General features: G+C 35.0%; 1 protein-coding gene and 1 pseudogene across 1 annotated transcript; both read right to left on the reverse strand.

Moving 5' to 3' along the window:
• Window positions 1-11778: 11778 nt before the first annotated feature.
• LOC110228711 lies at window positions 11779-11991 on the reverse strand. Its single transcript, XM_021026798.1, is given in 1 exon segment — window positions 11779-11991. A coding segment is annotated over 1 exon segment (213 nt).
• An 837-nt stretch (window positions 11992-12828) lies between these two features.
• On the reverse strand, window positions 12829-14497 carry LOC9311668 (annotated as a pseudogene).
• Window positions 14498-20655: the final 6158 nt, after the last annotated feature.

The following is a 20655-nucleotide window of genomic DNA, read 5'->3' on the forward strand; positions in this document are numbered from 1 at the left end:
TTAAGAATAATAGATTTATGGTTTAAATAACTGAAATTTTAAAGCGCATATTATGATGTTTTGTAGTCTTGAATCTTTCTTTAATTTTCATGTATGAATTAGAAAATTTCAGAGATAAAAGTTATTCTCATAATCCCCATAAAAGAAATTTGTGAGAATTTTCTAAATGATAAAAGATTGGTTTTTCTCAAGATGCAAAATTAAGATTGATATCACCATCATAGGTTTTATAATATTATGATTTGCACATGAAAACCAAAATATTTTTAAAGATATTTTTATATGTGTATTAATTAGCTACCCACAGGTAGGCTATTGACATAAAACAAGATCAATAATTTTTAAGAATGTTTGTATATGAGGTAGTTAAGTATATCCACATATAGCTTAATTAATATGATACATCATTCGAGAAAAGTTTTCGAAAGCTATGACCTTAAGATAGATTATAGTGACTACCCACAGGAGCATTATAATTTATAGTCATATGCATTCAATAATTTTATTTAATGTGTTGTTTAACTTTGAAGCTTAATTTAAAACTTGTTATATCTCTAAATTGCAGCATTAATTACCGGTGGCTTGTCATCCATGGTCTCAAATGTTCTAATTTTTAGTGGAACCAACTTCTCAGAATGGAAAGAGAAAGTTGAGTTCACATTAGGAGTACTGGAATGGATTTGGCATTCCGTGAAGAGGAACCAAATCCAATAACAGAGAACAATACTGAGGAAGAATATGATTTCCATAAAGCTTGGGAGAAATCAAACAGATTGAGCATTATGTTCTTAAGGATGACAATTGCCAATAACATAAAAACTTCTCCTCCAGATGCAGATAAAGTTAAGGCTTATCTTGCAGCTATAGAAGAACGGTTTAAGATTGCGGACAAATCCCTTGCAGGGAAACTTATGGTAGATCTTACAACCATGAAGTATGATGGGACAAGGTCTATCCGTGATCATTGCATTGAAATGACCAACCTTGCGTCAAAGCTAAAGAATTTGCGTCCAGTTTATTTTAATTTTCTCTACCTCAGTATGGACCATTTCAAATCAATTATAATGCAATTGATGAAAAATGGACATCTAATGAATTGGCTAATAAACTAGTCCAAGAGGAGGCTAGATTAGGTCTTGAAGGTATTAAAGTTGCCCATTATGTCCAAGGAGCTGGACCTAAAGTTGGGAAAAGGCATCAAAAGAGCCATCAAAGAGCATCACCCAAAATTAATGATTCCGATCAGGCTAATCAAGAGAAAAAGGCAAAGAAATATTATAGATGCAACTTTTGTAAAAAAAGTTGGACACTTTCAAAACGATTGCACTAAAAGAAGAGAATGGTTCGAAAAGAAAGGTAATCATATGGGTTCCGTAAGCTTTTTCGAATCTAATCTTACTCATGTTTCTTCTAAAGCTTGGTGGATTAATAGCGGTGCTAATGTACATGTATCGAATTCCGTACAGGGATTCCTTACGATCCAGACCATAAATCCAAGTGAAAACTACTTATTGATAGGAAATCGAGACAAGGCGCCAGTTGAAGCTATTGGCACCTATCGTCTCATTTTAGATGGTGGATTTTGTCTAGATTTATATCAGACTCTTTATGTTCCATCAATTTCCAATAATTTAGTTTATGTAAGCAAACTTGATTTGGCTGGTTTAATATAAATCTACTCAAGGAGATGGTTGTTTTAATATATTTCTGAACTCTAATCGTGTTGGTTCTGGAATATTAGTTGATGGTCTTTATATGTTAAAATTGGGTGATTAACCTTATGAAACACATCTCTGCTTGCGCACTGAAAGAAAAACATGTACTGATGAATTATATTTCTTGTGGCATAAAAGATTAGGACATATTTCCTATGAAAGAATTAAAAAATTGGTAAAAGATGGAGTCATTCCGAATCTTGATTTTACCAATATTAAAGAGTGTATAGATTGCATTAAGGGTAAGCAAACCAAACACACTAAGAAAGGAGCCACAAGAAGTACACAGCTTCTTGAAATTATATATACGGATATTTGTGGACCTTTTGACGTTTCAAGTTTTGGAGGTGAAAACTTGTTGCAAAATGATGTGTGAACGCCATGACTCTTATTGGTTACTAGAATAGCTAAGACACTTATGAAAGACCAAATGTAAAATATAACGTATTATGCCGGCCTTATGATTCCCGAATAAAACCATTATACTAACGACCAAGTGGAAGAATGTAAGAAAATTATTATATCTTACCCATGAATGTGGTCTTATAGTTAATTGGTTTCTTAGGGATTGTTATATTTTTAATAAACATTTGGTAACCAATATAATTGGTTATTAAGAAGTTAATTTCCTAATGAGTGTAGAAGACAATAAGAGGAGGACAAGTGTTAAGCCACATGTCATTCAGAGGACAAGTGCTAAGTCACATGCCATGCATTGGTTAATAACTTGGAGAGAAAGCTATGAGTAGCTTGAGGACCAAGATAAAGAACCAATGCTAGACACATGTCCTCACACTTGTCACCAAGGCCTTGATCTCTACTTTGATGGATGGTTGAGATTAAATTAAAAGGTAAACCCTAATGAGGAATAAGGTCCTCTCCCCATCTATAAATAGATGCTTTGCTCCATCACAAATCATCATGAACAAAAACAATACTGAAAGAGAAAGACTTATAGGCAAGGGGAGAGAAACCTTAACTCCTACCTTAAGATCTAAGAGTTTCTTTTTAAGTCTACAAACCATTGATCAAGGAAGGTTTACTTTTAAGGAATCATTCAAGTAAGCATCATTTCTACAATGAGTGGGCGTATTTCTTGAATCCTCTTTATGATTCTATTATGTGATTAATATAGATGTTTAAGATCTTGTTGTTCATATTAAATGTATGTTTAACAATTTGCTCTCCCACCAAATTCCTTCCAAATCTGTTTTGTTCCTTTTGGTTCTTCCTTTCTTCCAAAAAATCAAGCAATTAGCTTGAATTTTGTTTCTAGTTTTTCTCTCTCCAAGGCAATAAAATCAAAACTCAGAGCTTCTTCTGGAGAAGATTTGACAAAACCACCTTCTCGTGAAGACTTGACAAAACCACCTTCTGGTGAAGACTTGACAAACCCACTTGGAGAAGAGCTTGACTAGAAGAAAGTTGATGAAGAGAAATAGTTTTTTGATGCGTTTGTGGATAAATGCATTGAGAAGCTCTACCTTCCTCCCAACTATCGTGAGGTCAAACACACACAGTGGATGTATGTTTCAAGGGAGGCTCTTGATGCTCTTCCAGAAGAGGTTGGAGAGTACATGATAGAAGATATCCATGATGGAGATTCCTACTACCTCTTCTTGTTTAAAGAGAAATGGGCTACAATTTGGGTCCGTTTTCACCATTGAAGATTCTGATAAAAAGGAGAGAGACATTGCAAGCATCAGTTTTTATGAGATTAAGGAGAGGAAGAGGAATGATGAGGTCGATAAACAACTTCAAGGTTGAAGAAGATTCTAAATTAGAGGTCAGTAATTTAGAGGACCTAGTGTTAAGCTTTTGTTTGGATTGTAGTTGAGCTTTTGTTGGGATTGTAGTTGAGCTTTTGTTGAGATTGTAATGAAGACTCTAAATTAGAAGTACACTAGTTTAGAGGAATTAGTGTTAAGCTTATGTTGGGATTGTTGTTAATCTTATGGTGGGATTGTTGTTAATGCTTTTGTTGAGATTGTATTTGAGATGTAATGAGTTTAAAACTCTATTTTGCAATCTGTGGAATATGTTCCTTGTTATAATCAATGTCCAATTAATGTGATTTTCATTTGTTTTGTCTAAAGTTTTTTTGGCTGAAATTGCAAATTATATCAATCAACAACTGACCAACGTTGAGAAAGCTTTTAGAATTCAAAACAGAGGAAATCAAAAGCAGAGTGTTCGTAAGGATGAAATCAGAGAAGAACACAACTTCTATTAGAGAGGTGGTGGGGACTGGTTTCGAACTTCGAACCCTCTCCGGAGCATGCCTTCAAGTCGATGAGGGAAGTTGAAGTTTAACGACACAATCCTACGAATCATCTTCTCGATAAGACAAGTGATGTGAGAAGTAGTGAGCCGAATGGGATGGGAAAACCAGACGATCCTGCGCACCTGTAGCCAAACGATCCCGCTTTGCAAGCCAAGTAATAAAAGTAAATCGATGAGTAGGTTGGGAAAACCAGATTATGTTACTCCATGACACTCTATTTTTCTGTGAACGAAGTTGATTCCAAAGTTTTGTGGAGGAGAAGCAGGCCTTAAAATCCTCTGCAGCATGACGCCACAGCCGAACATCTTTACCTAGTGAAGAAAATGGTACATGATGTTGAAGGATCCTATAGATTAGCAAAGGATATTGTTTGCCACGAATCCGCCAACTGGTTGCAAATGCTGCGTCTGAAACAGTAGCTGAACGAGAGATCCCTAAAACACAAACACCATTAGCCCCAGTGTTTTTGATCAACTTGCCTATACCAAGCCAGTCATCGAACCAGAATGAAATATTTTTCCGGTCTCGTACGTCAAACTAAAAAAAACTCTGAGGCTTCCTCCCTTAATTTAAGAAGTTTTCTCCATATGCAAGACCCTGCATTTCCAGCTCTCACATCCCAAAATGAACTGTTGCGTAAGAGATAATGTCGTGTCCACGCTACCCAAAGTGACCCCGATTGGCTAAAGAGTCTCCAAATTAGATCAAAAACACTGGGATAGTGTTTTTGATCAAGTTGCCTATACCAAGCCAGTCATCGAACAAGAATGAAGTATTTTTCCGGTCTCGTACGTCAAACTTAAAAGAACTCTGAGGCTTCCTCCCTTAATTTAAGAAGTTTTCTCCATATGCAAGACCCTGCATTTCCAGCTCTCACATCCCAGAATGAACTGTTGCGTAAGAGATAATGTCGTGTCTACGCTACCCAAAGTGACCCCGATTGGCTAAATAATCTCCAAATTAGACCCATTGCAAAAACGCGAGATGTGTCTTGAAGTCTCCTTATTCCTAGTCCTCCCTCCTCCTACAGACAACAAATATCTTCCCATGATACCTTAGCTTTGTGGTGATCACTTGGTGAGCCAGACCAAAGGAAAGCACCACACATACTTTCCATGACATCAAAATAATGCTTAGGTAGTCTAAATACCGAACACCAAAAATTTGATATACTAGATATAACCGACTTGATTTAACCATGAAAATTCATTATCTTTAAAACTTTATAGGTTTTGGACTATACATGAAAATTTATTGGTGATGTTACAACATTATTAGTGTACCAAATAGAGACATACAAAAAAATTTGTAGTGTGGCACAAGAAAACAGCTCTACTTTATGAAAATTTGGTTTGAGATAGGTGATTAGAATAGTTGTACTCAAAGAAAGTCTCATCGATTGTGCTACCTTACCATTATTTAGAGTCATGTTGGACATATCTTTCTTTTTTTCGGCAAACGCTTGTTTTCTTTCAATCACTCAAATGGAATACAAGGTTTGGGAGAAAAAATATTTCAATCTTTAATACAACAAGGTTAAAATCGATCAAAAGAGGATAAAGATAATCCAACGATAGATCCATAATAGCTCGGAGACAAGGGTTGTAAGACACAATGCCACATGCGAGAAGATGGTAAATCGGAGACACAACCACGGACAATCCGGAAAGTGGAATAATGGTCATTGTCGAAAGACAATGATGACGTTGAAGAAGAATCCATAGCCTCGAGTCTCGCCGGCACAAGACACGCTACACAATAAAGTCGTAAGGCGATTAAGAAATTCAAGAGATTTCCTGCCGAGAATAAACTGGTCCGAAAACCATCCATATCTGTAATCACATTTATGGTTAAAATCTAATTAACGTTTGTATTTTAAAAGAAAACCCTACTTGATTTAACCATGACTATTCATTATTTTGAAAAGTTTAAAGTTTTTGGACTATACATGAAAATTTATTGCTGTTTTTACAACATTAGTGTACCAGAAAACAGCTCTACTTTATTCAAATTTGGGTTGGGATAGGTGATTTAAATAGTTGTACAAAATCGAAAGTCTCGTCGATTGTGACCTTACTTTTATTTAGAGGTTGAGTTATGTAGAAACCAAAAGCATATTACGTAGGTTTAACTTCTTGTGATAAAGTAATTAAAATATGCAATACAATCTTAGATAAATAATAAATTTTAAAAATTAACACGTTATTTTATCGGCCTAAATTCTTAAAAGTATAAATGTCTTTGATGGATTCATGATATTCAACAATTTATATTTATAATAAATAGGAATTCAAACTACATTCGGTTTTCCAATTTATTGTCTTGAAGCATGAAGAAGAGTTTGGTCACATAAGTAAACTCTGGCGTACGTATATCACAGACAATGTAACATAACCCAACGAGTTTGAAAACAAAACGTAACGGCCATAGCTAACCGTACTCCAATCAAAACCCGAACCGACGACTTAACCACCGGTGCTTTTCCCAAAACTGCCCCTTACCACCCAAACATCACTAATCCCAAGGTTAATATAAACTTGATTTATAATTAAACCCAAAGACACATAGACCACATATATAGAATATAAATTTCTTAAATTGTCCCACTTGACCTTTAGTTACCATAATAAAATTGATCGAATCATGGCGGTCACAAGTTATTAAACGACATGATTCCTTCCATATATCACAAACCAATTCTAACTCTCTCTCTTTTTTGTATGAAAGTTCAATTTTAATCATAAAAAAAAAACCCTCTTAACATTGAATTCTTCTATAGTCTAAAAGTTTGAAAATAGTTTGAAGTTAAGACTGAAAATTCTTGAAAAGCCTAAAGATCCCTTACAGCAAACCATTCACGCAGAATTCCCTCCAAGCTTCCAGTGCTCTGTTTTGATAAAGTCGAAAATCGATTTTGAGCCATGATGTCTATTTGTTTTAGTAAGTTTGCTGCGGACAGAGACTGTTCCCTATGTCTTCTGCGGTTTCTTTCCCTCCATAACAGATATATCGTAGATTGAAACACATACCTCAAGATAAGTTGGTGTGTTTGGCTGAAACATGTACCCGAGATCAATGTGAGAACGTCTTGAAACTGAGTGACATATCTCTGTTGGGTGACACAAACCAATTCCAACTCTATGGTGTTCTTTAATATTGAGAAAAACAGTAATCCTCAAAATAACCATGTTATCGATGAACCATACACGTGTACAAATAACAGGTCCAATAAAACAAAAGCATAACCTTAAGTAAATTACTAGTGTCGCAAACATAATGAGCCTACTATAGGCTTTTTTTTATAATCCACGTACGCTCTACATGGCCAATAAACGCCTTGGGAGGTAGACCTTTAGTTAACGGATACCATCATATCTGTCCTAATATGCTCATATAACACTATGTTTTTGCACTTCTTCTTTAATAGACAAGTACTCTAACTCCATGTGCTTAGCACCCTTCAAAAAATTGTCATTTTTTTTAAAAAGAAGACAACTATGGAATTATCAAAATAATTTCTCAGCAGTTTCTCTATAGTGTTGACAATCTGAAACCCTAAGATAAAGTTCCGCAACCACATTGCGTGAATTGTGGCCTCAAATCATGCCACAAATTCGACCTCCATAGTGGAAGTAGCGATGATACACTGCTTCCCAATTTTCCAACACATTTCTCTCCTAGCTAATAGAAACAAATAGCTAAACGTCGATTTCCTGATATCGACGTATACGACACAGTCAGAATCTCAATATCCAATAACCTTGAGGTTACCGGATCTCTTATATGTAAGAATATGCAATATTTGTATCCCAAGTGCCGACCGGCCAATCCATAGACATAACCCGCTAAAACCAATAATCTGCCTAGACTTGCCCGCGAGGCGCGAAGCTTGCCTTTCAACAGTCTAATACTTTTGTGTATATACCCGCTCCGCCGTAGTACTACTTGGGACAGGCTCGTGGTTTGTAGGCTTGTAAATATATTAATCTGAACCGGGCCTTGTGGCCTAGTGGTAAAAGGGTCACAGCTGTGACTTCCGCCACCAGGGTTCGAGGCACGGCCACTGGCAGGTTTATATAGGGGAATTGCCAGCCTCGTGGGATTAGTTCTTGGGCCTAGGAAGCTTTTGGGAGATCCGCGGTTATTAAAAAAAAAAAAAAAACATATTAATCTGACATAATTTTTTAAAAAGTTGCTGAACACTACATAGCTGGATAGTATTCGGAATCATATTTCTGTAACGTTAGGTATTAAAAAGTAATTCGGTGGTAAAAAACGTTGTGTGTGACCCATCCTGATCCTTTGCAAAATTAAACTAATTTAGTCCAATAACCCGATCCTTGATCCACCCTGACCCGTTGCAAAATTTTAAAACATTTGGCGATTCAAATTCTGATTCAGAGAGCGTAAATAAAAATCTAGGATCGTAAATAATTCTAGATTTTCAATTATTACATTGATTATTTAATGATTCAAATATATATCTACCAAAAAAGAAAAGGACTAAACAAAGATGAGGGAATAAATCTTAATAAAATCTTATAAATAAACAGTATGTGAATATATTAACCAGAGAATGTTTTGAATCAAATTTAATTCTTAACTAATTAAAAAAAAATTTTAATTTTTATTTATTTATGAAAGTAGTTTCCTAAATTAAAATTTCTATAAAAATAGTTATTGAGTTCACAATGGATATTAAAATAATCGTATTTTCAAAATCTGGAAGTTAAAACTTATTTGGTAAGATTTTGCTTCGTTTTTTAGATTTATTATTAAAGGTCTAGAGATTGTTTGAATGACTTCTTTTTTTGTTAGAGTTTATATTTTCAAAATTGATTAAATACACAATAGTGAAAGAAAAAAAGTTTGAAGGAGGCATAGACATCTAATTTTAAAAAAAGGTTTAAAGGAGGCGTAGACATCTAATTTCAAAAAATGTTTAAAGGAGGCGTAGACATCTAATGTCGTCCGATAAAATCATAAAAACAACTAGATCATCATCCGTACTACAGTACGGATTAAATTGTATTTATTACAAAATTTATATATTATATATTTTAGAATAAAGTTATGATATATCATAATAGTAATTTAGAAATATAATTAGATTTTTGTCAGTCCCTATATATAATATCAGAATGAATATATTTTATTTTTTAATTATACTCCATTATGGATAAATTTTTTTAAGATATGAAAACGGAAAATAAAATTATTTTAATAAATTAATATGGTCTGAACAATGAGTTAATTTATATTAACAACCACAAAATGAGAATGCATATAATTTAGTTAGATCAAAAATCAAAATATTATAAATGAATCGCTTCTAAAAGATAGATTATTTTTAATTAATTAAGAAAGTTAGCTATTTTTTGGAATTAATTTAGAAAATTCTTTTTTCAATTTCTAATTTTTTGGTTGTTGAAATAGAGATTTGTTTGAGCCTTTGAGGTAACTACGAAATTTACCAATTATTCGCGTAATCGAATATGTTATGAACATATATTTAGTATATAATGTATCAAATTTAACCTGTGCATGGAGTCTATATTTTTATTTTAGAATACTAATGAAAATATTGCGTGCACAATCAATTATTCGTTATTTCCAAAATTGCTTGCACAATCATATTTTCAAATATTTTGTGGTGACAACCTTATTTAATCTATATGATCATATAATCTTAACATGCCGTCTATTATAGGGATAATAATTTTATATCTTATAATATATTACATTTAACCCTCCACCTACTATAACTATTTTAAATCTATCTTTTTAGAAAATCAAACTAAAGTATTTATAAATTTTTTTTATCTTTTTAATCTATTAAATATTTATGATATTCATTAAAATATTAAATTAAACTATTTTTAAATGTTCCAAATTAAAATCTTTAAAAATATTTCTTGTAGTATATAAAATTATGAATTTCAAAAAAAGAATTATATGAAATTAAATAGAAATATTCAAATAGTTATAAGGATCATAACTCATTTGTTAATATAATATATTATATTTAACCCACTGCCTATTATAAATATTTTTAAAAAAAAAATCAAATTAGAGTATTTATTGATGATATTCTTTAAATATTGATGATATTCTTGAAAAATATCAAGTAAAACTAATTTTATATGTTGCAAATTAAAATATTTAAAAATCTTATTGTAGTATATAAAATAATATATTTCAAAAAATAAATATATGAAATTGAATATAAATATTCAAATTCTGACCCGTTACTCAGTCGAAATTTTTGTTGAACTTATTTTTGGTTAAAAGAAATATATTACTCAGATGTGAATTTTTGACCCGTTAAATTTTTTTCTTCATAGATTTAACAATTTATATTCGTTTTTAAAAATTCAAATCTTCGCATATGCAGAAAAATTTAGTTTTTTTGTTATATGGATGATATGATGATTTATTTGTTTCATAAAAATAGAATCATATAAAGATGAGAGGTGAAGTATAATGATTAATAACAAATTAATATGGTAAGTTAGATATCAAATCTTATATGTTCATTTTGACTGGTCATTCTTTTTTTTTTAAGTTAATAATATATTTTCGTTTTTAATAATTAAATTAATTAAATTTCATAAATTAGTATTTGACTTGTTTATCCTTAATGAGCTAAATTAATTTACTCTTTATATTTTTATCTCTAATGGCATTTTAATGTAATAACTTACTAAGGGGAAGGTTATTAAAAGGTAATTACTTGATTTTCATGTAAAACTTCTTAAAACATATTTTATTACTTTTAAAGTAACAATGCAAATGAAACAAAAAATTAAATTTAAAACAGTAGTCCCAATTTTATACACAACCAAAATCGAAAATTTAAAGTTGGAGTTTCAAAAAACTCAACAGAAAAAAAAAATCCATTGTATCTTGCGCTCCAAGCTTCCTCTTCCTTGAGCTGCCCCATGTTCATTACAATGTCCCTCTTCAAAGATTCAAATGTGTGATGATGATGATGATGAAATACCGAAAAACAATCTGAAACATCTAAAGACAAATTAAAAAAAAAAAAAGATTATAAGATTGAGAATATTCGAAATGAATTAATAACCATTATAGATTAAAGCAACATTTATATGTTTGCATAGAAAAAAAGTAAAATAAGAAACAGTGAAAGCAGAAGACGGAGGATAGAGAGACTAAATATCATGTGAAAATATTTGACACAATCTCACGACATTGTCTCTTCACCGTCTTTGACTCCAACAAACGCAAAAAAAATTAATGGTCAATGTATAAATAGTTAAAATAAAAATTGATTAAATAGTAGGAGTATTAAATGTATGCAGATTCAAAAACACTGGGTTTGAATGGTAATTCATTATCAAAACGGTACAGGATGTACAGTTTTGACAGTTTCCAATCACAAAAGCAATACTAAAAATTTTACTCTCAGTTTTTTTGTACAGCTTTTTTGTACAGTTCTTTCTTACAGTTTTGCACTATTCCGAAAAAGCTTACAGCTAAAAAATTTATACAACTTTGTGTTACCAATCGGATCTACTAAAAGATAATAATAATAAAAATGAACGGTGATGTTATGTTACAATGGATTTTGTAGTACCGGGATTTCCGATGGTTATTTTCCGAAATTGAAAAGCTTTTGAAACTGGGTTGGGATTATTTCGTCATTCAAAGACAAAAGTTACACTACTAAAATCTTAACAAATATAGAGATTTTATTATTAATTTTGAAAACTATCCATATCTTTCTCTTTTTTTAATGCAAAAGTTTGTTTTCATTCAATCACTTAAATGTAATACAAAGTTTGGGAGAAAAACATTTTCAATGTTTTATACAACAAGGTTAAAAGCGATAAAAGGAGAATAAAAATATTCCGATGATAGATCCATAATAGCTCGGAGACAAGGGTTGTAAGACACAATGCCACATGCGAGAAGATGGTAGATCAGAGACACAGCCACGGACAATCCGGGAAGTGGAATAGTGGTCATTGTCGAAAGATATGATGACGTTGAAGAAGAATCCATAGCCTCGAGTACTATCGCCGGCACAAGACACGCTACTCAATAAAGTCATAAGGCGTTTAAGGAATTCAAAAGATTTCTAGGCATATAAACCAAAATCCAAACACAAAGCTTGTTTATAACAGTTTCATTAAAGGAGACCCCGCCAAGAATAAACTGATGTCGTGCACCGTCGACGACTTCACCGAACAAGGCACAACTAACGGTATGAAAACTATCCATATCTGTAATCACATTTATGGTTAAAATCTAATTAATGTTTGTATCTTAAAAGGAAACCCTACTTGATTTAAGTATTTAACCATGACTATTCATTATCTTGAAAAGTTTAAAGTTTTTAAACTGTATACATAAAAATTTATTGGTGTTGTTACAACATTAGTGTGCCAAAAAGAGACATACAAAAAACTTTGTAGTGTGACACCAGAAAACAGCTCTACTTTATTCAAATTTTGTTTGAGATAGGTGATTTGAATAGTTGTACAAAATCGAAAGTCTCGTCGATTGTGACCTTACTTTTATTTAGAGGTTGAGTTATGTAGAAACCAAAAACATATTACGTAGGTTTAAATTCTTGTGATAAAGAATTTAAGATATACAATCTCAGATAAATAATAAATTTTTGAATTTAACACCGTATTTTGTTGGCCTAGATTTTAAGAATATAAATGTCTTTGATGGATTCATGATATTCAATAAGTTATATTTATACTAAATAGAAATTCAAACTACATTACTTTTCTCCAATTTATTGACTTGAAGCATGAAGAAGAGTTTGGTCACGTAAGTAAACTCTTACGTACGTTACGTATCACAGACCGTGAACCCAACGAGTTTTGTAAAACCAAACGTAACGGCCATAGCTAACCGTACCCCAATCAAAACCCGAACTGACGACTTAACTACCGGTGCTATCCCCAAAACCACCCATAACCACCTAAACATCACTAATCCCAACGTTAATTAACGTCTGCCACAATCGCTCCAATCCTCACTTTATACTCTTTCACAAACGCAGCCGCCAATAACAGCACAATTTCTCTTGGAGAAAATGCTAACGCAGACTCCGTAGCCGCTTGCGTTGGGCTTCGAAGTATTGGGAGAACTGGATATTGACAAAGATCAACATTCGAGATATTCTCTAAGAATATGAAAATCATAAAGATCGAGAAGGATCTAGAAAATTATCATTTTTTAGGTTATAAATATTTATATTTATCTTTAATTTGGGAAATCTCTCTCTCTCTCTCTCTTTCTATATATATATATCGATGTATTTTGGAACATTAATCGTTGTTAGTCTAAAAGAAAAAAAAAAACAAAAAAAAAATCTAACAAGAGCAGACACAATGTAGATCTCGTGTGATTGACTATTTGATGTTGTTGCATCAAAGCTATCTTCTAATTTGGAGATTACTGGCTTTGATCGATTAAAAAAGAAGAAGAAGAAGGACGTATTCGAAGAGAGGATTACATTTGATGATCTGGTCATTGATTCGCCACGTTAATTTTCTAGCAAAGTTGCTAGTTTCTTGAAGAACAAGACACATGATCATGAACATGAATCTATGGGTTCGTTTAGTTTCGGTGATAATGATGTTTTTCTCGCTCTCACGAGTTTGACATCTCTTTTTAACTAAACTTCTCGCTTTCGTGAGTTTTTTTTATCTTGTCATTGCAAGCTACTTCTGAACCTCGTAATCATGCGAGTGTTTCCAAACCTTGCAATCGTGAGTGTTTTCCTATTACTTGAAGACCCTACGATCGGGTATAAACGTCGTTGATGACTCGACTGCCGGGTATAAACCGTTATTCTGAAGACTTGTCCAATCTCACATTTGTTACCACGTATGAGCTTGCCGGAGGTATTGGGAGAACCGGAGATTAACTGAGATCAACGGTCGAAAAAACTGCCCAATAATATGGAAATCATGAAGATCGATAATGATCTAGAAGATTATCACATCTTAGTTTAAGAATATTTATATTTATCTCTAAACTAGATTTCACATTTATCTTTATTTTTATTTAGAAAATTAGGTTTAAATATTTATCTCTATATATTTCGATGTATCTTAGAACATTAATTGCATGAGAGTCTAATATTAATTCTTCATAAACACTTTGTGTTTTTACTCTCGTCAATTTATCAAGAAACTTCTCTTTCTTTGTCTCTCCTCTGCTAAGCCTCTCTTCAAATGTGCCACCTCTAGTTCGTACTGAGAGTAAATGAAGATAAACTCTCCAATCGCCATACTACAAGCTCCGGCCACTAAACCAGCAAAACTCGTTAAGAGCATGATTTTGATGTCTTGCTTCATGGCACCAACACCCATCATAAGTGAAGCCAACGAGACAAGACCGTCTTTGGCACCAAACACTGCGGCTAGTAACCATTGAGCTCGTTTGGAGTAGTCAAAAGCCTTTCTTGCTCTTTCTCCATGTCTATGTTCAAGTTGTTGTGAGATTCCATGGTTAAACCTTTTGGTTTTTGTTTGTTTTGTTAAATGAGAAAAAGACTGAAAATGAAAGTAGAGAATATCTGTGAGGTGTGGAGAACACACGCCTAGACTGAGTTCTATTTATGGAGAAACTTAGTGGGTATATAGTTTTATTAAAAACAAAAATTATCTGCGGTATCCGCAAGATGAAAAATGTTGTTATATATTTTTTCTGAAAACTTGAAGTGCATAGGCGGAGCCTTTATTTATTTTTAGAATTTGATTTCTTAAAAATTTATTTATATGATGTTATTAGATAATATTTGGTTTGTGTGTGTCTTGTTTTTGTTCCCTTATATATAGTTTTGTTTGTGTGATACAATTTTCTCGGCTTTGTGTGTCTCTTTTTTTTTTTCCGGAGATTTCAATGTGTTCATCGGGTTTATTTTTAGTTGATGTTGCATAGTTTTAATGTTTTGATATCTTGTATTATTATTATCATATGGGTTTATAAAACTATTAGATAATATTTAAGTAATAAATATTTATTAAATACAAATGAATGACTGAAAATTATATATAGGTAGTAGATAAGTATTTATTGTAAATTATAAGTTTTATGTGTATTTTGTTTACAAACAGAGTATTTATATTTTATATGATGATAAAGTTCAAATTTGACACCATTATACTTCATACTAGTGTAAGACCAGTATATTATCAATATACTGTGACACATGTATGTGATAGTTCATACTACTGTAATCTAAATACTAACAGATTTTAGGTTATATTTTTAAATGTACTTCTAGATTAATATTAGTAGGATTAATAATATCTAAACTTAAAATAAAATTAATATTTAAAACTTTTATAAACCTTAAATATTAATAATATTTTCAAAATGTTATAGAGTTTAAAAATATTATAATATCTTAATTGATTTTTTATTAACTTTCAATATTATTTATATATTTAACCTTTATAAAAGTAATTAGGTATTAAAAATTAATATTTTATTCTTTCTATAAACTTTAAATAAATTTATAATATTTGAACATTTCTACAAATGTAAACTAAAACATTTCCTCTTATTACTGATTCTTTTCTCTTATTTAGTTTCAAACTTTGAGGTGTACTTATTTGGAAATTGCCCAAATCAACCCAAACATTTTCCACAACGTCCTTTCATACCCAAATAATGATACCATGCATTTTTAGACTTGAACAGACATAAAATATAACTTACCTACATGAACTGGACTCTGTAAGTCCTTTAGCTTTTTTCTACTTTGACCTACTCAGTATTAGCCTAGCGTCAGACGATACTGAGTTAGACATTTGATATGGAGTGTTGCTAAACAGAACAATGTAGTTTAGGTTTGTTTGGTTGTGTTAGGTACACAACAAGCGACGTTGTTTCAGAACCAATTATCTATGCTTTGGGCTAGATTGAAAGTAACTAATCCACAATTTCGTAAGAAAAATAGAAAAGGGTGTAGAGAATGTGATTTCTATATATCTTGCAAAAGACTTTACAATGTAGTATCTATACATGAGGAGGAGGAGAGACTCTAGGTTTAGGTAATTACATAACCTTCCTAAAACAGAGCAATCACAATATTGAGACTTGAATGAGAATCATGACCATATCACTAACACGCCCCCTCAAGATGGAGGGGCTTGTGACACTCCAATCTTGTTTCTCAAGTCGATGAAACGCGCACGTGATAATGGTTTTGTCAGAGCGTCGGCTAGTTGATCTTTTGTGTTAACATGAGCAACGCGAAGAGCCCCGGTTTGAACTTGACCACGAACAAAGTGATAGTCTATTGCGATGTGTTTCATTCGAGAGTGAAACACGGGATTAGCGCAGAGGAATGTGGCGCCTACATTGTCGCAGTAGATGACTGGTGGTATGGGAAGATTGATGCCAAGTTCTGTCAGAATATTGCATATCCAACTAAGTTTAGAAGCTGTGTTAGCGACGGCCCTATACTCTGCTTCGGTGGACGATCTTGCCACACCTTTTTTCTTCTTAGCTGTCCAAGAGATGGGGTTTCGGCCAAGGTACACGATATAGGAGTTTGTGGAGACGCAGTCCTCGGAGTCCCCAGCCCAGTCCGCATCGGAGTATGCGTGCAATGTGAGTTTGTTCTTGGCGGAGAAAAAGATTCCATGCGTTGGTGTCCCAGCCAAGTATCGCAGTATTCTCTTAGCAGCATTCCAGTGATCCTCTGTTGGGCGGTGCATAAATTGTGATAAACGATTGACCGCATAGGCTATGTCCAATCTGGTGAAAGCAAGGTACTGCAAACTGCCAACTAGTTGTCGATATTGCGTTGGATCGGAGAGAGAAGTACCTTGTGTGAGTGTCACTTTGGAGAGGAGGCCATAGGTGTTGTCACTGGTTTTGCGTTGGTCATGTCATAGCGATGTAAGAGGTCTAGAATGTACTTCCTCTGAGATAAATGGAGACCATCTTTGGTGCGGTGAGCTTCTATACCAAGGAAGTAATTGAGATCTTCGGCATCTTTGAAAGAGAATCGTTCAGCCAAGAGTTGAAGTATTTTCTGAATTCCCAGTTTGCTGCTCCCTGTAACAAGAATGTCATCTACGTAGACAAGAAGGTAGACAAACTCTTTCCCAATTTTGAGAACAAACAGGGACGTGTCAGCAAGTTAATTCACAAATCCAAGGCTGAGAAAGAAATTGCTTAGCTCCGTGTACCACGCTCTAGGAGCCTGTTTGAGACCGTAGATCGCTTTGCGAAGTCGACAAACATATGATGGATTGTCTGCATCTACAAAACCTGGGGGTTGATCCATATAAACTTCCTCCGACAACGTTCCTTGTAAAAACGCATTATTGACATCGAGTTGTTGGATTGGCCAGGAATTGGAGACGGCAATGTCTAGGACCAGACGTATAGTTGTCGACTTGATCACCGGACTAAACGTGTCGGTGTAATCTTGACCGTGTTGTTGGGAGTATCCTTTGGCGACAAGACGAGCTTTGCACCTGTTAGGAGAACCATTAGGTAGAAACTTGTTTTTAAAAATCCACTTACAGCCAATGATGTTGTAATGTGGCTGACGAGGTACAAGATCAAAGGTCTGGTTGCGAGCGAATGCGTCAATCTCCTCAGACATAGCACCTCGCCATTTCTCATCTTTTAACGCTTGTGTCACCGTATTTGGTTCAGCCGGAATTATTTTCGAGAGAGCTGCGGAGTAATTGTACTTCGGATTTGGTTTTGCAATCTGATTTTTCCGGCGAGTGCGCATGGGATGATGATTTTCAGTTGGTGGAGCTGCAACAGGAACAGAGGTTGACGTTGCTGATGTTGTAGAGGACGAGACATTGGTGTTTTGGGCCTGATTTATGTGGGCCGTTTGTTGAGTTTGACCATTTGGAGAGGTTGTATTCTCATGGGCCGTTGATTGGCCAGCATCATTTGTAGAAGAATTTGTTGACGTCTCTGTGGTTGTCACACGAACAGAGGATTGATCAACTGGTGGAGCTGGATGCGTTTGGTGAGTGGCGGAGGACTCAGACCGGTGAGGAACGGAGCTCGTGGGTCCCAGCGACGTTGGCTGTACGAGTGGCGGCTGAGGTGGTGGCGGAGGGAGAGATATTTTGGAGACTGGGAAGGTATTTTGTGGTGTGGTGTTTTCTGTGATTTGGGATGGTGGAGATGGTGGTGATTTTTGAGGTGTGTTGAATGGGAAGACTCTCTCATCAAACTTTACATGTCTAGAGACATATATTCGGCCAGAGCTTGGTTGGAGACACAAGTATGCACTTTGGGTTTGAGAATACCCAATGAACACACATGGAGTGGAGCGGTCTTCAAGCTTGTGATTAGTATATGGTCTTAACCATGGGAAACAGAGACAACCATACACTCGCAGCTCCAAATAATTTATGGTACGGAGACTCCATGGATATCACCGGTGATGGTAGCCGATTAATAAGATATACCGCCGTCGTAAACGCATAGGACCAGTAGGTTTTTGGCATTCCAGCGTGAGTGAGCAGCGTGAGACCTGTCTCGACGACATGACGGTGTTTTCTTTCTGAGATTCCATTGTGCTCGGGCGTGTGAGGAGGAGACGTGAGATGTGAGATGCCGCTTTTTGTGAGGAATGACTGTAAGGCAATGAACTCACCTCCGTTATCCGAGTATAGTGTTCCGATTTTGCTGCTAAACCGGTTCTCCACAAGAGCTTTAAAAGCTATAAACGTTTCCCGAACTTGTGACTTGAGTTTAAGAGGATACATCCACGTGTATCGACTGTAGTGATCAACAAGTACCAAATAGTACTTATAATTGTCGATAGACGTGATTGGAGAGCTCCATAAGTCTGTAAAGATGTATTCAAGAGGGCGAGAGGAGGTTATGGATGTTTGGGAGAATGGTAATTTATGAGCTTTATTGATAGCACAATCTGAACACAATGAGTTTGATGATACAGATTGAGTATGCGGTAATGAAAAATTGGAAACAACGTTTTTAAGAATGATAGAAGGTGGGTGACCGAGACGGTAATGCCAATCAGTCATGGATAGTTTTGGGGTGGTTGAAGCAAAGAAAGATTTTATTGTGGTTGGAGAGGCTGGCCACTCGTAAAGCTCATCCTTGGTCTTGCCTTGGATTAATGGGACCCCCGAGCTGAGATCCTTCACCTGAAAATGAGCAGAGAAGAATTCGACAGACACTTTGTTAGTGTTACACAAGCGATAAATCGATATGAGATTCTTCCGGATATTTGGAACACACAAGACTCGGTTTAGTGTTAAGTTGCGAGATTGAGAGGGTAAAGAGAGTGAACCCGTATGTGTGATAGAGAGTCCAGAACCATCACCAATGAGAACCGCGTCGTCACCGTGATAAGGTTGATGCAGAGACAAGTTGTGAAGATCGCTGGTCATGTGGTGAGTAGCACCGCTGTCCATCAGCCACGGGTTACCGACGGTGGGGGAAGCAGCTGCAAAATTAGCACGCGGCTGCCATGGGCGGAATGGTGATGGTAGTAAGCTGTTCTGAGGTGCATAATTTTGTTGTTGTAGCTGACTGCATCTCTTAGCACTATGACCAAACACACCACACAGTTGGCATTTGCCTTGGTAACCTTTGGACATGCGATTGTCTTGTCGTGGTTGATATTGGTGTTGGCTGGTGTTGTTCCACTGTTGACGCTGACTTGGTTTGCCTTGGTATGAACGCTGCTTCGTCGTTGCAACATTGGCGGAGGCAGGGACGAGAGGAGAGACGGAGGAAGCGGCAATCAACAGTTTTGCTTCTCTGTTGAGGAGCTTCTCATGGACTTCGGTGATCGTAGGAGGAGTGTGACGCCCTTCAATTTGTTCAACAACAGACTTGTAGTCTTCCGGTAGGCCAGCAAGAATGAACTCGATCTGCTCTTCATGTTCAATTGGCTTACCAAGGAGAGCCAGCTGATCAAAACGTGTGAGCAGACCTTGCATATAATCATCAACCGTCTTCTCACCTTTGGGATTTTGTTTCAGTTGAAGACGAAGCTGTTGTATGTGTCCCCAGCTCGGATTAGCGTAAGTAGCAGCAAGTTTCTTCCACATCTCAGCAGCAGTTTTTGTTTTGGAGACAACCGGTTGAATGGAAGGAGAGAGTGTGCCTATAAGGCCACTGTAGATCAATTTATCTTGGCGGCGCCACTTGGTATAGTCCGGGTTTGGTCTTGTCTGATTGTTGGTGGTGAGAGTCTGTTCTGGCATGAGCATGGATCCATCAACATAACCCGCAAGATCATGGCCATCTAGAAGAGAGTGAACTTGGAGACTCCATGTGATGTAGTTGTTGGTGTTTAGTTTTGTAACATTCACCATGTTAACATTGAGAAGTTTTTGAGTTGTGTCAACAACGTCGGGATTGGTAGACATGATGAGGAGCGGCTGGAAAAACAGAGAGGATAATAAGAGAAGAGAGATCTGAAGGTGGAAGAAGAAGAAGAAGAAGGAGGCAGCCGAAAAAAAAAATATTAGGGTATCGATATTGCTCTTGATACCATGTAGAGAATGTGATTTCTATATATCTTGCACAAGACTTTACAATGTAGTATTTATACATGAGGAGGAGGAGAGACTCTAGGTTTAGGTAAGTACATAACCTTCCTAAAACAGAGCAATCACAATATTGAGACTTGAATGA

The sequence above is a fragment of the Arabidopsis lyrata genome (assembly GCF_000004255.2).
Source record: "Arabidopsis lyrata subsp. lyrata unplaced genomic scaffold ARALYscaffold_5, whole genome shotgun sequence".
NCBI classification, from domain to species: Eukaryota; Viridiplantae; Streptophyta; class Magnoliopsida; order Brassicales; family Brassicaceae; genus Arabidopsis; species Arabidopsis lyrata.